The following is a 23,812-nucleotide window of genomic DNA, read 5'->3' on the forward strand; positions in this document are numbered from 1 at the left end:
AGTGCTTGTTAGGTAATTCAACTTGCAAGTCATACGATAAGATGAGGACTGCTATGACTTTTTTCTTTTCAAAACTTTCCTATCGCCATCTATTTTTATGTAGTTTGTGCTATAGTAAAAAAAAAAGAAAAATTCAAAATAAAACAAAAGGATAAAATAATTACACATTTATTTTTAATTCTATTTTTAAGAATTAAGTAACGATTGTTCTCAATATCATTATAAACCTTGTACTGGACGGAGTTATTATGCTATTCACAATAAATAACTATACAAAATTATGCCAACAGTATTCTCAACCATTCCTAGTTTAAAAGTATTTAAAATAGAATTAAAATATTATTTTCACATAACAAACATAATATTTGATAAATAAAAAAATACAAACAAAACATAATTCATTGGATTTTCCTACTAAGATTCATCTAAAACTTAAAGGTAAAATAATACAGAAGTAAGGCTTGCGTATAACGTAAAAAAATAAAATTGTGAAAACATGTAAAGCGTGCAAAATTTGAGTAAGCAAAAGAAAACATAGGTCTGTCTGCAGGGTATTAAAAAAGAACAAATTCTAAAGCGTTTTTAAAACGTGCACGGTAGAGTGCAGCCAAGTTCGGAAAATGATTCCCCTATTTTGGCTGCTTCGTAGAAACTCGAGACTAGTAACTCAGTTGAACTTTATCCCTTCATACTGTCAATATCACAGTCAAGTTTAAGTTTATTTTAATTTTATTTTCCCACGTAATACGCAAATGGTTTCAATCTCTCTTTAGAAATGTTGTGTATAGCGAATATAGAATTCATGAAGCTAGGATGTCCCTTCCACGCAATCGCAGGCTGCCGACGCGGACTAAAAATAAACTAAATGTTATATAAATCGATTTTTCTAACTACTTTTTGTTACAAATAAAAATCTGCAACTATTTTTTTTTTGTTCTAGGCTAGAGTTTAAGTACCTTTGCGAATTGGTGTCAGAAATAACATCATTTTTAGAATATTGGAAATACGAGTGCAGTGAAAGATAAAAGGATAGATAACGATGCTATTTTTAACACCTATTCCACATGTTTTATTACCGTCTTACAATTTAGTTGGTATTTGTGGTAACTGAACAAAAGCAGTTTTCCAGCTTTGTAAAAAATCGCCATTATTAAAACGCTGACTTCACTATTTTTTTTTTTACGAATTATCGTCAATTGTGTCACGATATTTTACAAAGTGAAAACTAGCCAAAGTCATAAAGCCTTAATTTTCCGACAAAAAGCAGCCACATTAAGTACATACAAATTAATACATGTCTACTTAAACTAGCTACTTAGGTCTACTTTACAAAGCATTTTACAGGTTCAAAAGATTTTGCCTTTCTTTGTCAAACGAACTTTGTCGAACGAAATTACTATTTATCAGGGGAAAAATCACTCGTGTTATTTCTTGTATTAATACTTTCTAATCCTCCATTTTTCCCCCTGACGAATCCCTACAGTTACGCCGAGTTTCACTGGTTACCAATAAAGTGTCACTTATTTATCTGATAGTTAATGCCAGATAAAGATTTCTAATTTCTACCAGATATTAGAGACCTTTGAAACTAAAAAGATCCCGACGAATTGAGTACCTTCTTCTTTTTGGGAAGTCGGTTAAAAAGTTATAGATTGTTTATCTGTCGGTCAAGTTCCTGACAGACTATCAGAGACTATCAGTGACCTGTAAAACTGGGCAATAAACTAAGGCCATGCAGTAATTCCTTACGTGGAGAACTCCCGCAGCTTGTCGACGACGGCTCGCCTGTTCTTGGAGATCCAGTTGATGTTCACCTGCGCCTTCTCGATGGCTTGTTCCACGCTCAGCTTAGACTCCGCGAGGTACTTGGCGTTCTTATCGCGCCATGACAGGAACTGTAAATATAAGGTTATTGCAATATTTTACATGTTGTTCATTAGATAAAGAAAAAGGTAGTTATTAGGTATTAAATAATCAAAATCTGCTATCCAAAGTGATGTCACTTAGTGTTTGTGTCCACAGAATTTTTTAGTTTTTCTGTCTTGAAATGCTGATAAGTAGAAAGGGTAAATAAAAAAAGCTACAATAGAAAAAACTTACGTTATCGAGTTCAGACTGCGTCGTGAACTGATCCAAAAGAATCTTAATGATGTGTCCTATGCGGCGAGCTTGACCTTTGAAACTGTGGAAAACCAAATTATTATTAGAATGAGTAGAAAACGACAAGCATAGTCGAATTACTAAACAGTATTTATAATCTATACTCCATTTAAAATAACATTAGAAATTTAAGTAAACCTTTTTTACTGTTTGTTCAACCGATTTTGACTTCTATTGCGTTAGTAGTATGATTAATGGCGGCTGCAGTAAATACTTGGTATTGTAACCACTATTTTGCTTTCAATTCCGTTCTTTTGTCAACGGAATAGAAGTCAAAATCGGTTGAACAAACAGTAAAAAAGGTTTACTTAAATTTCTAATGTTATTTTAAATGGAGTATAGTTTGGCAGATTTTTTGATTTTCCAGGATAAGAAGACTTGGAAGTAAATCTAGATGTACCAGTAGTTTCTTATGAGTAAACTTACGCATTATAAATATCGTCAATCCTCTCGTACACGAAGTCCTTAGCTACATAGTATCCTACTGGCGAGCGGATGATGTTCGCGATGACGGCACCCGCGTCCTGGCGACGTACTTCTGAACCTTCTGTTATGGTCCACTCTAGGTATCTGGAGAGAATACATGCTGTTAAAAACCCAGTTTGTGCTGGATGCAAATATATTGAAAGAGTACAACGTCATGCGGTCCCACTTTGTTAGAACTTAGGGAGGGAACATAGAAGTCTTCAGTTTCTCTTTTTTGTACTAAATCCTTATTAATGTGAATGCGAAATAGGTTCTGCCATTTTGATGGCAATCGTCAGAAATAATCCAGTTGTGTCAACGACAAAGACCGTCAGGCGAATTTGAGGACTTTTTGGATCACAAAAAGGGCATTATACAAATAGAAGACTTAAGCTAGACTGTGACACCCAAAAGTAGACCGGTAAACAACGCATAAGGCGACAAATTCCTTATAAAACATGGTGTGAAAGAAGTATTCAAATACACAATGCATAAGCAGCAAATAAATACATACTGCGCCAGTATCCATATCTCCCTGGTGCAGGTGAGCGCCTGCAGCAGCGCGTCGCGCGCGGCGGCGACGTTGGCGCGCTGCTCCCGCGCCAGCGCGAAGCGCCACGCCAGCACCGACCCGCGCCCCACGCCCACGCAGTACACCGTGCGCCGCAGGTCCAGCGGGATGCTGCAATAACACAATACAGAATGCTTTCAAGGAAAAGGTCCCCAAAGAAAGGGACCTTACGCGTCATGTCCCTACATAATTACGAAACTCGAGTGACATATTATGTTATACGCGACATAACAAAATTAGCTCTGCCGAGAATCCTTACAACTCTGTATAAGATGATGCTAAAAAGTAAAAATATTTACAGAACTTCGCAATAAACCAGCATTAGACTTAAAAACAATCCGATTGATTATCAGCAAAAAAAAATAAAAAGTTAAGAACTTTTCCCTACTCTACCGTGCTCCCCTATTCCCCAATACACAGTGACACAAAGTGTACTCACGGGTTGTTCTCATCAGGGTTCTCAGTGTCCATCCACTGCTGGAACAGCTGCATGGCGTTCTCCTCGCAGCCGGGCACCTTCATACGGCATGCCCACGCGCTTGTTGTTACCTGGGTAAAATGTTTGGATTTAATTTTAATATTTGAAAACCCGCAGAATATAGCACGCTAAAGAATACCTATAACTTAATTTCCTGTGAAGAGGAGGTAAAAAAGAAAAAATACATAATAGTTAGACGATTTTTTTGTTACTGTAAAATAACTTCTTTTTACGGCTTCTTAAAAGGACTCAAAAATTTTACATGAATGAAAAGCTTTATTTTACACAGCAGAAATCTCTTTGCACTTGGCTGTGGACACTACCGTGCCCCCATTTCCACAAAACTAAATATGGGACACTAGTGCCCATTTTCACCAACAATCTCTTAACGTTTCCGTAACTAAGTGTCACTTAGAATAAGGGCTCCCACAATAATAAAGGTGATAAGGAACACTTTAACTTTGGTGAAAACGAAATTCGTATTAAGTGTTCCCTAAATGCTCTTAGGGGATACCTAAATTTAGGTATTTGTTGGTGAAAATGGGCATAGGTATTTATTAGCTCGTTTATGGGTGCTTACACAACTGATAACCTACATGTAGCTACATACATACATATTAAATAACACATAGACCACCACGAAATAAGGTCCATTTTGCAGCCACACTTTTTTTAAACAAGTGTTCGACACATGTTTAAGTGTTTCTAGTCTTCAACTGACCTGCATCTTAACACTGTTCAAATCTTTAGCATTAAGAATCTTCTTGGCTGCCATTCCTCCGGCCCTCTCGTACGTCTCTCCGATCAGTTTCCGCACGAACTTCTGGAAGGCGCCGTAGTCCGGCGTGCGTTTCAGAACGTTCTCGATCTTGGCGAGGGCCTTGAGACCCGTGGAGAGAGGTAGGTATTCCTTTTCGCGTTGAAGGTAACTGGCGAGGCTGGGGGGAGAATATTTGGTGTAAATATGGTGATGGTTAAATTGTAGGTGTTGCTGAAAATCCTATCGACCAAGCGATGGGGAGGAATTTTGAGAAGCTCTTAATTTAAGTTTTTTGCAATTTTGTAAATAGTTTATTTACACTTTCTATTTAGTCATTTTCTTTTTTTTACTCTTATAGCAAACATGGACCCTTGACCCTGGTAAGGCACAGCAATTTTTTTCTACCAGACCACGGGACAATCCGAGTCCCGGATTTTTGTAAGGCGAATGTGGGGCCGAAGCCAACACGCTGAAGCCCTTTTGAGACAACTTTAATTAAATGGTGACACAAATATTATTAAAAGCTAATTTATTTATTTATTTATTTATTTAATGGTTCACCTACAATTGTTACATCAATACATTGTTAAGTACAGTGCACAAAATTACGACTAGATGTACAATATTAATCGGTAAACACTACATGCTATACGATATATCTATGAACAAATAAAAACAACACAGGGAAAAATAAAACATATTGCAAACAATTTTGTGTACAAATAATTAGAAAAATATTAAGATAATAAAGGTGACAAGTGGTACTATAGTTCGGCCATTCAGAGAATGCGTTCCTGACACGTCGCGATTGAACTGACGACGTAACTTTGCAATGGCGTTGCAGTTACGATAAAAATATTTTTGCTGGTTGTTTACCGTTTTAACAATTGAGGAGCATTAAAACAACATTATTATATCAATAATCAATGAATGTAGTTACGTCGTCAGTTCAATCGCGACGTGTCAGGAACGCATTCTCTGAATGGCCGAACTATAGGGCAGTTTATGTTAAGTGATTGTTTGAACCAGCTGGCGCTTGAAATGTTGAAAAGAGGAGACAAAAATAATCAACTTCGCTAAACTTGTTATGCAATCGACTAAGCCTAGGAATTGGTGAGTTACGACCCAAAACAGTTCTACGAAACGGTGGGTGAAGGAGACTATAGTTCGGCCATTCAGAGAATGCGTTCCTGACACGTCGCGATTGAACTGACGACGTAACTTTGCAATGGCGTTGCAGTTACGATAAAAATATTTTTGCTGGTTGTTTACCGTTTTAACAATTGAGGAGCATTAAAACAACATTATTATATCAATAATCAATGAATGTTATAATTTTGTGCCAAACTGAGTGTCAAATAACTTGGTAAACAATATTTTTCTAAATCTATACTGCGCTATTACAAGGTTATGTCAGCGGTTTATATTTTGTAGTGCTGTGCTAAAAATAACAGGCAAGTATCGTAATCTGTTCTTATACAGTTATAATATAAAATAATACGTTTTGATTTTCTTTTTAAGAATTGGAAAATAATGGACTATAAGACTTAATTATAACTTTTATGAAAAATAAAAATAAAACTATGACCAAACCGCATTTTTATACTTAGATTAAAAATGGTAACCCCAAATGGCGTTATGGGCCGCCATTTTGTGACGCTAAAACAGTCGTCCGTTGTCGTTTCGTGCGCATAGACCACGTTTTTCAAGTGTTTTCGATCTGTTTTTATTTGATTACCCGGCTTTTGTTAGACCGAGATATCAGGATTGATTCTGTTATTGATAATAATATAATTATACATGTAGGCGAAGATGATGATGAAGACACCACCTCCTCAAGCAAATCGGAGTCTGATTAATATTCTGTTCGCACATTCAATTCAATGTACTTGTAACAAAGAATAAATAAAACAATTTTATTATATGAATATTACCTTTTTTTGGTTTCCACTTAAATAACTAAAATATAAAACAAATGATTCCGCCAATTTAAAACGAAAATAATCTTAAAATAATGCGGCGGTTCATTTTGAAGGAACGGTAACGAACTCAGTGTTATGTTGTGCCCATCACTAGTCGTGACTAACTGATAGGTGTCAGGAACGCATTCTCTGAACGGCCGAAGTATAATAGGATTTCTAGGATAATTATGGGGAATTTTGAAGCTTAATTTACTTAATATTTTTGGAGAATCAATTTTATTATGTAAAACTTTATATAAAAACAATAAATCAATAATGTCTCTTCGTTTTTCGAGAGATTTCATATTAAATGTACTCAGACGTTTTGTGTAGCTCGGGATTTTCCGTTTTGCAGTAGAGTAAGCCAAGTGATTTAGGAAACGCTTCTGAATTCGTTCAATCCTTAGGTTGTGCGTTGAATAATGAGATCGCCAAGCAACAACACAATATTCAAGCATACTACGGACTAGGCAATTATAAAGTTATATCTTAGTTTCTGGCTTACGAAAAGGTTTTGCGTTGCGAATTATAAATCCAAGAGTCTTTGATGCCTTTTTTATTACATTGTCTATGTGCCGGATAAATGTTAACTTTGTATCAAGAAGGACACCAAGATCTTTTACTACATCGGTTTTGCACAGACATAACCCATCCATTTTATAGTTCATTTTAATGGGGTTCTGCTTTCGTGTGAATGTGATTTCGGAACATTTTTTAATATTGAGTTCCATATTATTGTTGGTGCACCAATCCATAATTTTGCCAATGTCCTCCTGAAGCAGTATTGTATCTGATGGCGAATGTATTACACGGGCTATCTTCAGATCATCAGCAAACAAATACGGTTTTGAGTTTACAATACAATACGGAAGGTCATTTATGAATATATTGAAGAGAATAATTAGGTCATCTACATAAATACTAATTAGGTCATCTACATAGAATCATTGATGATAACTATAATTTCCACTTACTTGAGCGCAGTATTGTAATCCAGATGGTTGGTCCATGCTAACGCGAATGCATCAGACAGGAGTTGCACCCTGCCCATGAGCGGCACGTGGCTGTAGTCGGGCGACTTCAGCGCGGCGGTCAGCAGCTGCCAGTTGCGAGGGTCGTAGTTCACGCGGTACGGCGCTGGGGGAATATGAGCCTTATTTATGTGCTGTTAGGGCTTATTTTTAACTGAGTTCCCCAACATGAGTAGGTGTAATACTGTCATCTGTTATCATATGTTTTGTGTATTGTCATTTGCATTTCTAATGTAATGTTGGGGTGTACAAGTGTTAACAAAACAAGTACAGCGCAGAAAGTATAGCTGCCTAACAATGAAAGAATTATTGACATCGGTTCAGTACTTCCCAAGCCTATTCGATTCAAACAAAGCCTCAAGTATTACCTCTTTATAGACGTACATTAGTATACATATACCCACTGCCTATGTGAACTCTTCAGAACACTGATACCTGGCCAACTTTATTTTTTACAGGTTTTTGAATTCTCACCCATTACCTACCCAGTGATGAAGTCATCCACATAGAAACTTACCGATCATATCATAGTTGAAGAGCACCCACTGGTCTCTATCGGAGGCGTGGGTGAACCTCTGCAGGGTTTCGCCCCCCTCGGTGTCGGCGAGCCACTGCAGCGCGGGGGCTTTGCCCCGGGCCTCGGGCTCGCATAGTACACTGAGCGGCACCCACCAGGATACGCGGGTTGATGATTTGGCGGATAATGAGAAGTAACGCCGCTGTTGGAAAAAGATGGGTTTGTATGATAAGAAAATAGTGTCAGTAATTTTGAAGATACGCATCTAGCACAAACGGCTTTATTATGTAAAAAACCTGCCCATAAGCCATTGTATAATTACTGATGTTAAGCTTAATACAACCCTTCTATCAGTTTTTTTTAAGCAATTGTCGGGAATGACTTTTATTGAACGCATAACCTACTGTTGTCCTAAATTAATCAAAAATGTTTCCGACCGTTAGTCCATGCGTTTTAATATGCATCAGACTGTCCTAAAACTGCATTATCTCCTGTCTAGCAAAAACCTCACCATCACATTTATCTAACCAGAGAATACATACCTGCTGTACAGTCAGACTCTTATCCTCATAATCCCTGTTGACGGTCAGTATGGGGTACCCAGTCTGGGTGGTCCAGGTGTCCATGATATCCTTGACGGAGACGTTCCTGGGTAGTACTCCGTACTGCTCGCTGACTGCCGTCAGTTCGCGCCACAGGTCATCTTGGGCCGCGTTGTTGTAGGAATACTTGCGGAGGTAGCTGAGGGAAAAAGTAAGTCGTCATGAGAATATGGAGTTTATATTAGCACAAATGAAATATATCAATTAAAAAAAAAACGTGACAACGTCATAAGAAAGCACTGATGGAATGGTTGGCCGATTGTGCCTCTTTGTCGCTCGTTGCGTGCTCTCGCTTGCACCTCAAGCGTTAAACGAAACGCCTGTATTTAATAAATAAACCCCTATAATCAAAAGACAACGTAGTCGAGTTTTAGAGAACTTCGGAAACAAAAATCTAACAATGGATCATAATAATATGACTAAGTTGATTAAATAGACTCTAAATACTGATCAGGTATTCAAAAATTGCAGAAAATAATAAAAACCTTTACATAAACAAAAATTCTATCATGGACATATAAACATAAAAGGATGATAAATACCATATTGCCACTTACTTATTAATAGCCTTCCGGAAGATCTCATTGCCCAGGAACATGGTCATCATGCGGATGAGCGTGGAGCCCTTCCTGTACGAGATCTCGTCGAAGATCTCAGAGATGCGCTTCGGGTCGTCGATGGGGACTGACACCTGGAAACAGTGGGTTTTGTTATATTTTCGTCCATGTAAAATAGAAGTGTAAGAAACAGCAAATTAATAGAAAGAGGGACATATTAAAAGGCAACCGTAAAAGAGTACGAATTACTGAGTAAGACATAGGAGAACGCCAGAAGTCTTGGTAAATAATAATCTATCCTTTTTCCTTTCTCATAATCCGATCGCAAATCCATAGAATATAAAATTGAACATGGTACAGGCAGACTGTCAAGACCCTTTTCTTGGTTCTAACTTGTAAATGTGTTACGCAATATTTTTCTAAGTCATTCATCAATTTTTTCGCTAACGACAGGACTCTTAGGATATCAAAACCCTTGGTGGTAGGGTTTTGTTTTGGGTCCTGTTATACTAACTATAGACCAAAACGGGTGTACTATGCCAAATCGAATAACAAATAATCGAATATCAATTGATCGACCACTATTAATCGAAATTCTAAATACTCGAACATTCATAATATCGAATGGTTATTATACTTCGGCCGTTCAGAGAATGCGTTCCTGACACCTATCAGTTAGTCACGACTAGTGCTGGGCACAACATAACACTGAGTTCGTTACCGTTCCTTCAAAATGAACCGCCGCATTATTTTAAGATTATTTTCGTTTTAAATTGGCGGAATCATTTGTTTTATATTTTAGTTATTTAAGTGGAAACCAAAAAAAGGTAATATTCATATAATAAAATTGTTTTATTTATTCTTTGTTACAAGTACATTGAATTGAATGTGCGAACAGAATATTAATCAGACTCCGATTTGCTTGAGGAGGTGGTGTCTTCATCATCATCTTCGCCTACATGTATAATTATATTATTATCAATAACAGAATCAATCCTGATATCTCGGTCTAACAAAAGCCGGGTAATCAAATAAAAACAGATCGAAAACACTTGAAAAACGTGGTCTATGCGCACGAAACGACAACGGACGACTGTTTTAGCGTCACAAAATGGCGGCCCATAACGCCATTTGGGGTTACCATTTTTAATCTAAGTATAAAAATGCGGTTTGGTCATAGTTTTATTTTTATATTTCATAAACGTTATAATTAAGTCTTATAGTCCATTATTTTCCAATTCTTAAAAAGAAAATCAAAACGTATTATTTTATATTATAACTGTATAAGAACAGATTACGATACTTGCCTGTTATTTTTAGCACAGCACTACAAAATATAAACCGCTGACATAACCTTGTAATAGCGCAGTATAGATTTAGAAAAATATTGTTTACCAAGTTATTTGACACTCAGTTTGGCACAAAATTATAACATTCATTGATTATTGATATAATAATGTTGTTTTAATGCTCCTCAATTGTTAAAACGGTAAACAACCAGCAAAAATATTTTTATCGTAACTGCAACGCCATTGCAAAGTTACGTCGTCAGTTCAATCGCGACGTGTCAGGAACGCATTCTCTGAATGGCCGAACTATAAATCGAACATTCAATACATCGCGCAGTCTATACATCGAGTGTTCAAAATATCGAATGTTCGTTTGATCGGGCGTTAAATGCAAAACATATTCATCCTATCGAAAAATCCTTATTTTTTATGAATACAAGAAAAACTCAAAATTTATGAATAAATCATATTTTAATGTAGTTTTTATTATTATTTAACATTTTTTCTATCGCATTATCATCCCTTTTGCCTCTTTTTTGTAAAGTAGGTCTTCCCAATCCCGCGTTTGCCTTTTCAATTCACATAAAATTTTAAAATGTACCTTTAAAAGATAAGAATTAAAGATTAAAATGTGATTTATTAGTAAATTTTGAGTTTTTCTTGTATTCATAAAAAATAAGGATTTTTCGATAGGATGAATATGTTTTGCATTTAACGCTCGATCAAACGAACATTCGATATTTTGAACACTCGATGTATTGACTGCGCGATGTATTGAATGTTCGATTTAATAACCATTCGATATTATGAATGTTCGAGTATTTAGAATTTCGATTAATAGTGGTCGATCAATTGATATTCAATTATTTGTTATTCGATTTGGCATAGTACACCCGACCAAAACATAAGACCACTCACAGGATGTGAAGACTCCAAAGCATCAAGATTCAACACAGACAGCATATTATCGGCGGCATAACTCTTGTCTGCCGACCAGGTGGGCTCCACGTGGTTGACGGCCACTGATGCTGCGAAGGTCGCGAAACCCTCGTTCAGCCACAGGTCTGACCACCACTTCATGGTGACGATGTTGCCGAACCACTGGTGGGCTAGCTCGTGGGCTATTACCTGGTAGAAGGATAAAAGAATGATTAAAAATTACGTTAAAAATACCAAAGTAATCTGGTAAATTGATGCTATCAAAAACAAAACTGAAATCTAATGTAATTAATAAAAATAAAAAATGCAAAAATAATAGTCTTTTAGGACACGAAATTGTGACGAACTTATTTATTTACATAGTTTTCGTGAGATTTTTTTTGGAGTACTTATAATTTTTAAAAGTTTGACGTAGTGTGTTGTTTAAGGTAGTTCTTGAGGGGTCTGTAAGGTCGGTTGACATCAGTATCGGTGGATTTTGAGCCATATAAGTAGATACATTTTTATTTTTTCGACAGACAACAGACTGCCGAAAATCTGTAAAACCCATCCAATTTCCAAAAAAAAAAAAAAAAAAAAAAACATATTTATATAGTGCCTCCTACCTCAGCAACCCTCTCCTTATTTAAAAACGAGGACTGTTTCTCATCATACAGCAGTTCCGTCTCCCTGTAGGTGATGAGGCCCCAGTTCTCCATGGCCCCGGCTGCAAAGTCCGGGATGGCTATCATGTCCTGCTTCGGCAGCGGGTAGGACACGTTGAACCACTCCTCGAAGTAGGATAACGCTTTGGGACCGGTTATTGAGGCGTAGGCGGTCTGGAATAGGAGTAATGCATTGGTTATAACTGGTATGAAAGGCTTTACAGAAAACTGGTCATTTCAGTCTGGCAATGTCAAAAATATCTTGATGTCGCCATTTGGGGTAGCCAATGGTGTGGCTATTGATCATTTACTTTTTTAAGGACATCAAAATATTGCTATATCATATTACTGTTGCTAGTTGAGTATTTAAGAATTCCAGGTTAGGATCTGCAGTTGTGTTTTCAACTTACGGATCTATTCACTCAGGAATAGCAGTTCTGAAGTAATTTTCAGAAAAAAAAAAACAGAAAAATATCCAGGTAAAATCTGAACCTTATGTGGTATCTGAGACCTAAAGATTCGATTACAACCCTAGCCATTCATACATAGATGAACACCTCCCTACCTGATCCATAGCATCATTCCTGGCCCATATCCTGAACTTCGTAGTGGACAGGTCTGCAGGACTCTGCACGTACGAGAACTTGGAGACCACGAAGGCCACCAGGTATGTGGACATGGGCACCGACTTCTCGAATGTGTCCCACATGAAGTCGGACTTCGGTTTCCTGGAATAAACAAGAAGAATAGGCACATGACATTTTGTAAGATTAGATAAATTATGGTTAGGTATCGTGAATATTTATCATCATCGTCTTCATCGGTCTATTTTATAGTTCTACTACAGGCTTCTTCTCAAACAGAGAAGCAACGAAGAGTGTGGCTTTGTGTAAAGAATTATTTAAAGTAGTTCTAAGTTAACTTACTTGAAAGCATTCTCAATTTCATTCCATGACCACGTGTCTGCAATTGCACTGAAATAAATCAAACAAAAGTTTTAATACAATAATAATGGGCATAGTTCATCCAGATTAACAATTTAAAAGACTAAAAGAACTACTTCTCTAGAGAAGTAGCCGTTTTCCCGCGATTTCAAGCGACCCGTAGGAGCTACTGCCCGTAACGGTATGAAATATACCCTATATTACTCGGGAAGAGTGTAGCTTTCCAACAGTGATAGAATTTTTCAAATTGCTTCAATAGTTTCGGAGCCTTTAAGGTACAAACAAAAAAGTGATTTCTCTTCATTATATTATTATAGATTTTATCAATAATCTTACCTTTCCTCAGATGCCCTTTCCAGAGGCATGTTAGATATAGCGGTGAAGTCCTTATGATGTCCTATGGTTATGGTGTAGGTAGCCTTGTACATCGGCTCGTCGAAGCACGGGAACCCTTTGCGGGCCGATATGGCCTCGAACTGAGTCGCTATTAGGTACCTGGAGATTAACATGTCTGTGTAAGTAAGTAGATAGGTTTGATTGATTTCCTGATTATATACTGGTTATTATAAATCTAGAAAGGGACGAAGCTATTGGTGTGACTACCCAGTTAGACAATCCCTCTCGCTGCACCCATAGTTTTTAAGTATTGCTATGTATGATACATATGTTTTTTTATTTCTATGGGTCCTAGTGGCCTGAAATAAATAAATAAAAAAAAAAATAGCGGGAAGGGCCATCTGATTTCCCACAGCGAAAAAATAGGTGACATGTACAGAAGTATGTAAGTCATAAAAACTGTCCACCAAGGTGACTAATATTTTTGTTGAGTACCTAGTAGTGAACTCGGGAACCACAAAGGAAGGAAGTAATAAGTCAATTATATAGTAAGCAAACCAACATACAACTTTATCCTTATAAAGAAAATGTTGGCAACAAGCCAATGAGAGTGACACCTCACCTTCATAAGGGTGTATCTAAAGCATTGTCTCAAACTAGAGTACCTTTAACTTCAATTTATTTTTTCTCAAACTAGAGTTAAAGGTAGGTACTCTAGTTTGAGAAAAAATAAATTGAAGAAAGTCAAAAACCGAAATTCTTGAATATCTTGGCTTCAAACAAGGAAGGGGTCTTAAAAATCAAACCAATCTCACCCCAGAATGGACCTGTAATTTTATCAAAATGTTCAAAATGACATTGAATTTTTCCCAAAATACTTACTCTTTCTCACTCGTCTGCTTATTGACATAAGTACTAATGTAGACCCCATCTAACCCCGGCTTCAGGTGTCCATAGAACGGTATCGTCAACGTATAGTTCTCAGCTTCCACCAGCTGCCCATCCAGGTTTATCGTCATCAAGTTATAGGTGTCATTGATCTTGGTCCCTACAACCTTGTAGAGTTGAGAACCCATGATGCTAATGCCATCTTCGGAAACTGTGAAGTCTTTGGCGTGGAGTACTATCTTCGATGTTGATTTTTTCACGTTGAGCTGGGGACAAAAGGAAGGTCATTTTAAGAACATTGCAATTTGGGCATGAAGGCAGTGTGGAGCTAGGTAAGTCCGAAAAAAATTGGGATAAGTGTTTTTTTATTAAATAAGGCCGTTAATTTGAGTCTTGATCAGTTTTGAGTAAGAAGTGCTGGTATAATAAAGGTCTCTATTTATATAACAAAACTGCAGAGATGCACTTTTTATCTAAATTCTGTTATCATCCTTAAGTGTAAGTGCTTGCGTTAACAGTAGTAAAGGAGATCATCATCATCATCATCATCATCAGCCTATCGCAGTCCACTGCTGGACATAGGCCTCTCCAAGTGCACGCCACTGAGATCTATTTTCGGCTTCTCGCATCCAGCTCCTGCCAGCCGTCTTGCGCAAGTCATCACTCCACCGTGCCTGAGGACGTCCTACACTACGTTTGCCGAGGCGTGGTCTCCACTCTAGAACTCGTTTACCCCAACGGTTATCGGTTCTTCGGCTAATATGGCCAGCCCACTGCCACTTCAGCTTGCTGATTCGGTAGGCTATGTCGATGACCTTGGTTCTCTGACGGATTACCTCATTTCTGATGCGATCCCTCAGAGAAACGCCGAGCATAGCTCTTTCCATAGCCCGCTGAGCGACTTTGAACTTGTGGACCAGCCGTACCGTCAGTGTCCACGTTTCGGCTCCGTAAGTCATGACAGGTAGGACGCACTGATTGAAGACTTTTGTCTTTAGGCACAGGAGATGGCCAAAAAAAAACCCAGAGTCGACAGAAACTTTACATGTATCATTGGATTCAGTATAATGTGTGGATTTAAAAAAGTATTTCATATCATCCGAAAACCATGGGGTTCTCTTTTTATAACGGTTTTTCGATCAAGAATTTAGGTTATGAAAAAGTTTGCCTTTACTATTTGCTGTTCTTTAGGCGTTTGGGATTTGCAAAATTATTTTTTTGTTTGATAGGGTATACTTCCCAGATGTTCCCATAGTCGTCAGGTCAGGATCTGATGATGGAAACCCTGAGAAATCGAGGACAACTTACGAAGTTGTAGGCGTGCATAGGGTAAAAACTTGACACTCAGCTGTATGTCTATAAGCACTATACAAGAGTGAAGGTTTTAAGTTGACTTGATGATGGAGAGAAGAGAAGATCGAGGGAACTCAATGACTGAATATGCTAAACTACTGTTTATAAAAACACTGGCTTCTGGGCCGATGCACCTAATAAGTTTTTTTTATTTTTATTATTTACCTTTGCCAGTTTATGAAGGTTGCACATAGCTGGGAAACCTCTCCAAGAAGATAAGGTCGGTGTTTAATCTTTTCTGGAGTGGTTCATGTCAATAGTGCAATGGGTAGGGGTCAAAATCAAGATCTTTTAATCTCCAGGCAAAGTCTGTAACTATGGATAATGTTAGTATACTTGGTTTTTTATGTGCCTTGATGTAAATGATCTTAAAAATCAACATAAATTCAACATAACCTATTTTGTGAAAATATGATATAGCTCCTATACCCCATGGATTTCAGGCTGGATTTTTTGGTACCATCAAAGGTCTATCATAATGAACCCATTGGTACCCCTTTCGTTGCTGTCGATTCTGGGTTTTTTTACTATGAAAATTTGGCCATCTCCTTTTCGCACTTATACTAACCAAAAAATATACCTCTTCTTCACATTCTAATGTCCTGAAGATGATAGATCATCGCAAATTCGCAAACGATGTTCTAATGCTAAAATAATGTCTTAGAACGGCTAAAAGCCACAGGTCGTACAACAACCTTCTACAAAAGCCTTGGCCACTAGATTTCACTATGACAAAAACTAGTTATTTATTTACCTTTTTATATAATCTGTCGTCATCAAAAACGCGGTTACTTTTTTCTATATTTTCTATACAATGGCAAGATATTATGCCTTTGTTGTGATATGAAAGTGTGTATTGCACAAATCTTTAGGTTTCAATTGGCAAGGTCTTAACTCATGCCTAAATATAAACCTGCGTAGGTTTTTATGGCTATGTTAAATGGTCGTTTATATGTCATATGTTGTAGTAGAAGATGCTGCGTTTATGCACTTTTACATCGTGAAACATGCCAAGTGTGTGGACCCATCTTCTTTTTGGGTCAAAACCTTGTATTTCCTAATATTTAATATGCGAAAATAAATACATCTGTTGTGTTTATATGTTACGCTGAGTTGAACGCTGTTACGAAAGTTTTAATCTTTGTAAGAGAAGATTAACTACATATCAAAAACAACCAAGGACTAGTTTCCAAGCCTCGCTTCCCTAAGATTAACATCGCAAAACTTTCCTAGATCCAAACTATGAACATCGATAACTAATTTATTAAGAAACAACTAAAAGTCCCTTCCCCAAGTCGATAAAAACTTGTTATCCAACAAGCTGAACCTTGACCCTCGTTCATCAAGAATTCATAAGTGATAAAACAACATCAATATATTGAAGAAACTAGCTTCCATTCGCGGTTTCCCCCGCACCCCGTGGGAATTACCTACTTCATATAAGGTACCCGCGGGTATTAAGGCCTGTCGGATAATAAGGCCTAAATGTCAAAAATCGTACGAAATATAACAGTTGACGATCGAGGTTACACTCACACATGCATAGCGCGTGTACACGTCGCTGCGAAGCGGCGAACGCGCTCTTTCATTGGCCACGGCGCCAGTATCGTCGAAAAAATTTTGAGGAAGGCGAGGCCGGAATTATAAAAATTGGCTCCAGAAAAACGTAAGTAAATTTTGTAATATCACAGATACATAACTGCATTAACTGTCTGTTCGTTAATTATTGTATGCTTGCACCTACCTTACCATATTAAGGGGTTTATCGTATTAAAAAATATATTTATTTTGTTTTTTGTAAGCACGCGGTTCGCAGATATTGAGGCCTATAAAATTTGACTGTAGGCCTTATTATACTTCGACTTTTTTAAACTACCTATAAATAAGGGTTGTATTTTTGGAATGCATGTATGTGTATAGGTATGTATACATGTCTAATTTATTTATGTTTGTTTTCAGTTCTAAGCACCACGACGCCTCCCAAACGGGCATTGTGAACTGGCAATGAAACAATGCTCGCAATGCATCAAGTGGTATCATGAGCAGTGTGTCGGTTTGTCGATAGAAGATACTGATGACTTTCAGTATCCTAGTGGATGCGAATAGAGGCAATTTATTTAATATTCCAAGACCATTTATGTTCCTATTACTTTATTTGTATGATTATTAATATCAAAAATACCAATTTACAAAGTTTAAGTTGATTTTTCGATAGTTTTAACTACAGACCTTTTTACCTTCCCTTAGTATAATAAAGCCTTCAGAGAGAGTTTTAAAAAAAGTTAAATATTCTTTTAATTTAAAGCAGAAGATGCTATTTTTTGTTTAAACTTTGTAGTTATTTAAGTAAATGACTGATTACTAATAAAACTTGTTGATTATGACGGTCATTTTTCATTTTATTACAAATTTCCCTTAATAGGCCCATTTCCCCAAATAGGCCTTAATACCCCCAGGTACCTTACCTACCCAGACAAAAACCTATAAAATATAGCCTTCCTCGATAGATGAAACACGGAAACTTTTTTTCATATCGGTCCAGTAGTTCCTAAGATCAAGCTAACAAACAAACAAACTCGTTAGCAATTTAAGCTTTATAATACCTACGTATCAATACTTTATAATAATTGTTAGTAATGAAAGAGCTTGGGAGATCCCCCGTAACAAAACGTGGTTAAGCGGTTACTGAGTGAAGGCACTCATTGATTGGAAGTGGGGAACGGAAAATATCCAGGGATGTCAACGGTCAGATTAAAAAAAAACACAGTTTATTTAACAGAAAATTCTAGACAGTTATCAATTTGAACTTTTGAGTTTGCCCTCGTTAGCTTGTATGTACCGACCGACGACGATGATGGTGATGATGATGATGATGATGATGATGATGGTGATGATGATGATGGTGATGATGACGATGGTGATGATGATGGTGGCCAATTCATAAATCTTTTTTACGCGCTCAAAGAAGTATCTTTCAGAATAACGACATAAGCACATCCCTAGTTTCGCATAGCTACAAAATAATAATAACACATACCTACTTCTATTTATTGTAATTGGGAGTTCATTATATTGAAAAGGTCAAACAAGATAATTTATTGATTGTGTACATAATTCATTAGACATTTCTGTCTACCATAATTGTTATATAACCGATAAGTATTATTTGTGTCCGAATTTATGTTCTCTTATCTTTTAAGTTAAAATATTCTCAGCCGATTCCTAATTCTTTCCATTAACCTGAAAAGTTGATGAAAATAATAGTAGATATCTTTTATCTACCTGTGTATCAAACATTTTAATCGTTTATCAAGTTTGAGAGGTAAATCTGTAGTTTTGGCTTGACAAACCGATATATTATTAGCTTCCGCCAGCAGTTTCACTCGCTTCCTGGGAGAAATGCTTTCCGCACAAGGATTGAAAGGAGTTATGTTATTCTGATGTACTTATAAGTTATACCCACTAAAGTAGTTATGAAAATCGTGATTAGTTAGGTACATTTTAGCATGACAACAACAATGAATATATCATTATTATTCTCTACCAGACCTCGGGACTATAGAGTCCCGGATTTTTGGGAGGCGAACGTGGGGCCGAAGCCAACACGCTGAAGCCCTTTTGAGACAACTTTAATGAAATGGTGACACAAAACCGACGATTATCCCTGTATACACTATAGAAATGTACCCAAGGACAATCCCCGGTTCTGTGCTAAACTATTGCTAACTATGGATGAAAACTACTTGGGCTATTGTGATGGGATGCTAATGGACTAGGAATGGGGAAACTACGGGAACTATGGCACCTGCCGATGACAATGTATTAAATACATGTTAAAATGGCAGGTGGAGACTCGCCAACTCACTTACTGGGCCCCCGGGAATCAGTCACTGAAAAGCAACAAGAGGGCAACAGGGACATGAGCGGCTGAGAAGGGTGAGGATACCTCGGCGGACTTTAAACGCAGATCACGCGCTCCCTGTGGGTCCAGCATCACCGGCCCACTCGCCACTTACCACGAGGCACCTACCCTCCGAGCAGGACTAACCTTGCTCTAGCGACTCCACTCTGACCGGCCGATGAAGGCAAGCCAAGAGGCGGGAGACCTATCCCCCGTCATGCTTCACTCCGGCAAGCCGGAGATGGGGGACAGTATACTCTCCCTGGAGCACTCGGATATATAGCCCCGCGGGGTCGCTACTCCCCGTCATCCGCCTCAGATGCCCTGCGGGGCTTATTATTATTATTATTCTTTATTGTACACAAAAACATTTAAAAGACACACACAACACAGAGAAGACATGTACAAAGGCGAGCTTAACCCAGAACTGGGTATATATAATACTGGGAATATCATCATAGTTAAGCATCACTTTCACAGTTTGATGCCCAGAAAACACTACTATTTTTTTTTATCCAGTACAAAATCCTACGTAACTAGTGTAGTTATGATAGCTTGTGGTTGAAACAAACATACGTCGATATAACTGATATAGATAGAGGAAAACCTTCGAATTGGTTTGTCATTCCTGTCGAGTGCAGGCGCGCTTCTGAGAATAGCAAGCGAGCGACATGTCGTACTCAAAATGTCAATATAACAAATGTTTAATCTTTCTGATACACCTAAATTCTAACATTTTTTTTTAGTATTCTAGATTTAACGTTAAAACCACGGCATAGATTATAACAAAACGCGTTTGTAGTCTTGCATTTGTTTTCATAATGGAGACATAAATTGGCTATTTGATGCATAGGACATTAGTGCTTGTGCTTCTAAGTGAATAGCAATAAGTAAAGTCAATTAATTAAATTCATATAGGGAGGTTATTCCTAAACGAAAGAGTAATGGTGCAGTTAATACCCAGCACAAATACTTTGATACTAATTAATCAGAATTTCAGCGCATCTGGTAAAAATGTTCTCGACAAGACGTGAAGCGACTGATTTCAGTTTAGAACGGCAACATTATGACACAATATGGCCGAGTCTAGGTGAAGGCGAACCGAAAACAACATAGTTAATTGCCTGCTCCAAGCAGACAAACTAACATACTTATAGATAGGTACTATCTCATAACTAAAAGTTAGGTAGGCAGGTAAATGAGTGACCATTCCATAAGTTATCCATAGTTTCTTATCCATCAGACCAACTCTTTGGAAAAGTGATGCTGATGTCCTCCTACGGCGGCTATTCTCATATAAGGAGATTAGCCAACTGCGCAAGACATATTATAGTGTCCAAGCATTTGCATAGACACAAGTGCACCATTCCTTCACTCCCGTAGCGCGACGGCAATCAGACACCACCGGAGAGAGATCAGGCGCAGGACCTACGTTTACGTGTTCTCCGATACACGGAAACCGTGAGCCTAGCTTCTGACTTTTTTTATTTGATATAGAATTTTCACTAGATAAGTACATTATTTGGAGCTAGGTTTTCCTACAACTGTACTACTATGCTTTTGTAAAATAACTGATGTTCAACAAAGCATTCAAGCATTTCTAAAAGGTAACATAAAGCAAATAGCCAGTTTTATGTACTGCATAAATATCAGGGTTATTGGTTGTGTAACAAATATTAAAATACAGCCGCAGCATAAAATAGCAGCCAAATTGAGGCTATCAAATCTATCTTATTTATTAACTGCCTGTACGCAATCCTTTTTTAACTTCTTGTACAGATCAGGTTCTTCAAAGCATACAGACAGAATTGTGTTGCTGGGGAGTTTGTTGAGAGTTTCCAAAAACACGTAGGAAGTGGTGAAGGTTGGGCGTTTTTGGGGCTGTCTTTTTTGTAAAATTGACCTTCAAAAAGTGGTGATTTTCAGCCTACTTGGAATACGTAACATTTATCTTGCTTATTGCTTAAATCTATACTAATATTATAAAGCTGAAGAGTTTGTTTGTTTGTTTGTTTGAACGCGCTAATCTCAGGAACTACTGGTCCGATTTGAAAATTTCTTTCAGTGTTAGATAGCCCATTTATCGAGGAAGGCTATAGGCTACTTTTTATCCCGGTACGGGAAGTAATTCCCACGGGATGCGGGTGAAACCGCTGGCAGAAGCTAGTATAATATATATAAATTAGAAAGAAATGAATGTAAGTAAAATTATGGTAAACTAAAGAAAATAAAAACAATTTTACGCAATCGGTGTATATTTCAGCCAAAACATAATTCCAACGTATTACTTCCTAATGAAAACTAAATGGATATTTTATTAAATTCAGTATTGTAAATCAATTTGTGTACAGTTGCCAGTTTAGTCACAGTTCGTGTGAAATTAATTTCACGATTAGCACTACGCTCGTCCAGTTAAATTAAGTAGCCGTATATTATGATGCAGTTACTTCGGATTATTTCGGAAATTATTTTTGAAATTGGGCTGAAAACAAACCTGACTAGGTATACAAACTTTTAAGTTTTTAATTTCTCATTATCAACAATAATTACGAATCTATCGATAAAGCGTATTTACATTGTGTACATAGCCAAAACGCATCCATAGGAAACTGTTCGCTGATATTTTGTAATGCTGTTTTTTAATTTGTGATTTCAAAGTATACACGAATTTTGCGTACTGCTCGCGTATAATTCGTAGCTTAGACGTGCACATGCATCTTTCCAATTTATACACGGTCATATTTAACTATACAAAATTAATATTAGGTATAGCATTAAATAAAAATGGCTTTTGAATCTGAGTTTGTTTATTAAAAATCAACTTGTTTAAAAAATATACAAAAAAAATTGAATTAACGAGCATTATTAATATTTAAATTAACATTAAATGCTAGGTCGTGTTTTCTTTTTTACCCTCTCGATGTATTTGAGGGGCGACCCGCTTGTAGTTGTTTCTGATTCCCGTTTTTTTATGGTTCGTCTGGATATACTTGTCGGTTGTACATGTATTTTGAATGGTCATGCTTTTTTTGAAATTATTGAATAAAACATGTTGGGCCTGTTGGTCTGTAGATATATTTTTAGACTGTTATTAAATAAATTTATGGCTTTTAAATTCGATGAAGATGGATGTTTTTCTAATATTTTTGTTAAATTGCAATTTAATAATTAATTATGCAGAGACAACAAAAAACCGCCAAACAAAACAAACAGCACGTGCCGAAAGACGATCCAATGTTTAGAATAGATACACAGATACGATTATCAGTATAATAGAAAGAGAGGTCAACAAATCAAAATGGCGAGCATGCATCTGCTCGCGAATAGATTGGTATCGTAAAGTTTTTCGCGCCTATTCCAATGTGCCTATACACGATTAGTTTGCATGCGGACTAGCACTGTATATTATGGAACAAAGCAAGTTACTTTGGCCACTACAAAATATATGCGAGTATTTGCGTACTGCTGCTGTATACATCGGAAGACTAAGGAAGAAAAAGTGAATTCCAATCTATTCGCGACCAGTTTCACACGCTTGCGTACTAGCCATGTACATACTGTAAATACGCATCGATAAATACACTTTCCCTAAATCTCATACTCCCATCGTATTATAAGAGTGAGAGAATAGAGAGGGCACTTGTGTCTGCGCAAACGCTTGTGCACTAAAATGTGTCCTAGCTCTGAACCCCTTCGAGAATATTATTATTGAATGACCTATCTAGTGTGTTCCCAGGTCAAAGACATTTCACATACCGAAATGAAATAAAATCACCAGCAAAAAAAGCTTTTAAAATTCAAAAAAGGTTGTCGACCGCAGCATGCATAGAGACGCCGAACTATTTTTATGCTAATTCTTTGACACCGTTCCTAACGGTATTGGCTATTGTCTATGAATAACTTTAGAAACCATAAAGTAGCTTATGAAATTTTGTGACAAGATATTATCGAACCAAATGTTAACAGGTTACACGTTTCGTATTAAATATTTATGAGCTTTTTATTAAGTTGGATAACTTGAACATAGGTGTAATAACTGATAATACTGATAATCGTATCTGTGTATCTATTCTAAACATTGGATCGTCTTTCGGCACGTGCTGTTTGTTTTGTAAGAGTCGTGGTGGCCTAGTGGGTAAAGGACCAACCTCAAGTACGAGGGCGCGGGTTCGATCCCAGGTCAGGCAAGTACCAATGCAACTTTTCTAAGTTTGTATGTACTTTCTAAGTATATCTTAGACACCATTGGCTGTGTTTCGGATGGCACGTTAAACTGTAGGTCCCGGCTGTCATTGAACATCCTTGGCAGTCGTTACGGGTAGTCAGAAGCCAGTAAGTCTGACACCAGTCTAACCAAGGGGTATCGGGTTGCCCGGGATACTGGGTTGAGGAGGTCAGATAGGCAGTCGCTTCTTG

The 23,812-nt window shown here is 37.3% G+C and overlaps 1 protein-coding gene across 2 annotated transcripts in view; it reads right to left on the reverse strand.

Annotated features, from left to right (window-relative positions):
• Positions 1–23,812, reverse strand: part of LOC124641888 (aminopeptidase N-like) — a 35,624-nt gene that overhangs the window by 1,176 nt on the left and 10,636 nt on the right. The window contains exons 3-18 of one of the 2 annotated variants that reach the window (XM_047180139.1): positions 14,137–14,408; positions 13,255–13,413; positions 12,901–12,948; positions 12,540–12,702; positions 11,936–12,148; positions 11,310–11,519; positions 9,103–9,236; positions 8,486–8,684; positions 7,944–8,145; positions 7,370–7,532; positions 4,396–4,612; positions 3,636–3,745; positions 3,140–3,307; positions 2,587–2,730; positions 2,101–2,182; positions 1,750–1,895 (exon numbers count right to left, since the gene is read on the reverse strand). In XM_047180139.1, the coding sequence (XP_047036095.1) occupies positions 1,750–1,895; positions 2,101–2,182; positions 2,587–2,730; positions 3,140–3,307; positions 3,636–3,745; positions 4,396–4,612; positions 7,370–7,532; positions 7,944–8,145; positions 8,486–8,684; positions 9,103–9,236; positions 11,310–11,519; positions 11,936–12,148; positions 12,540–12,702; positions 12,901–12,948; positions 13,255–13,413; positions 14,137–14,408 (2,630 nt within the window). Of the gene's footprint in view, positions 1–152; positions 1,896–2,100; positions 2,183–2,586; positions 2,731–3,139; positions 3,308–3,635; positions 3,746–4,395; positions 4,613–7,369; positions 7,533–7,943; positions 8,146–8,485; positions 8,685–9,102; positions 9,237–11,309; positions 11,520–11,935; positions 12,149–12,539; positions 12,703–12,900; positions 12,949–13,254; positions 13,414–14,136; positions 14,409–23,812 lie in introns of those variants that run through there. The other variant, XM_047180140.1, reaches the window with a different exon arrangement.

This window comes from Helicoverpa zea, chromosome 23, assembly GCF_022581195.2.
Source record: "Helicoverpa zea isolate HzStark_Cry1AcR chromosome 23, ilHelZeax1.1, whole genome shotgun sequence".
NCBI classification, from domain to species: Eukaryota; Metazoa; Arthropoda; class Insecta; order Lepidoptera; family Noctuidae; genus Helicoverpa; species Helicoverpa zea.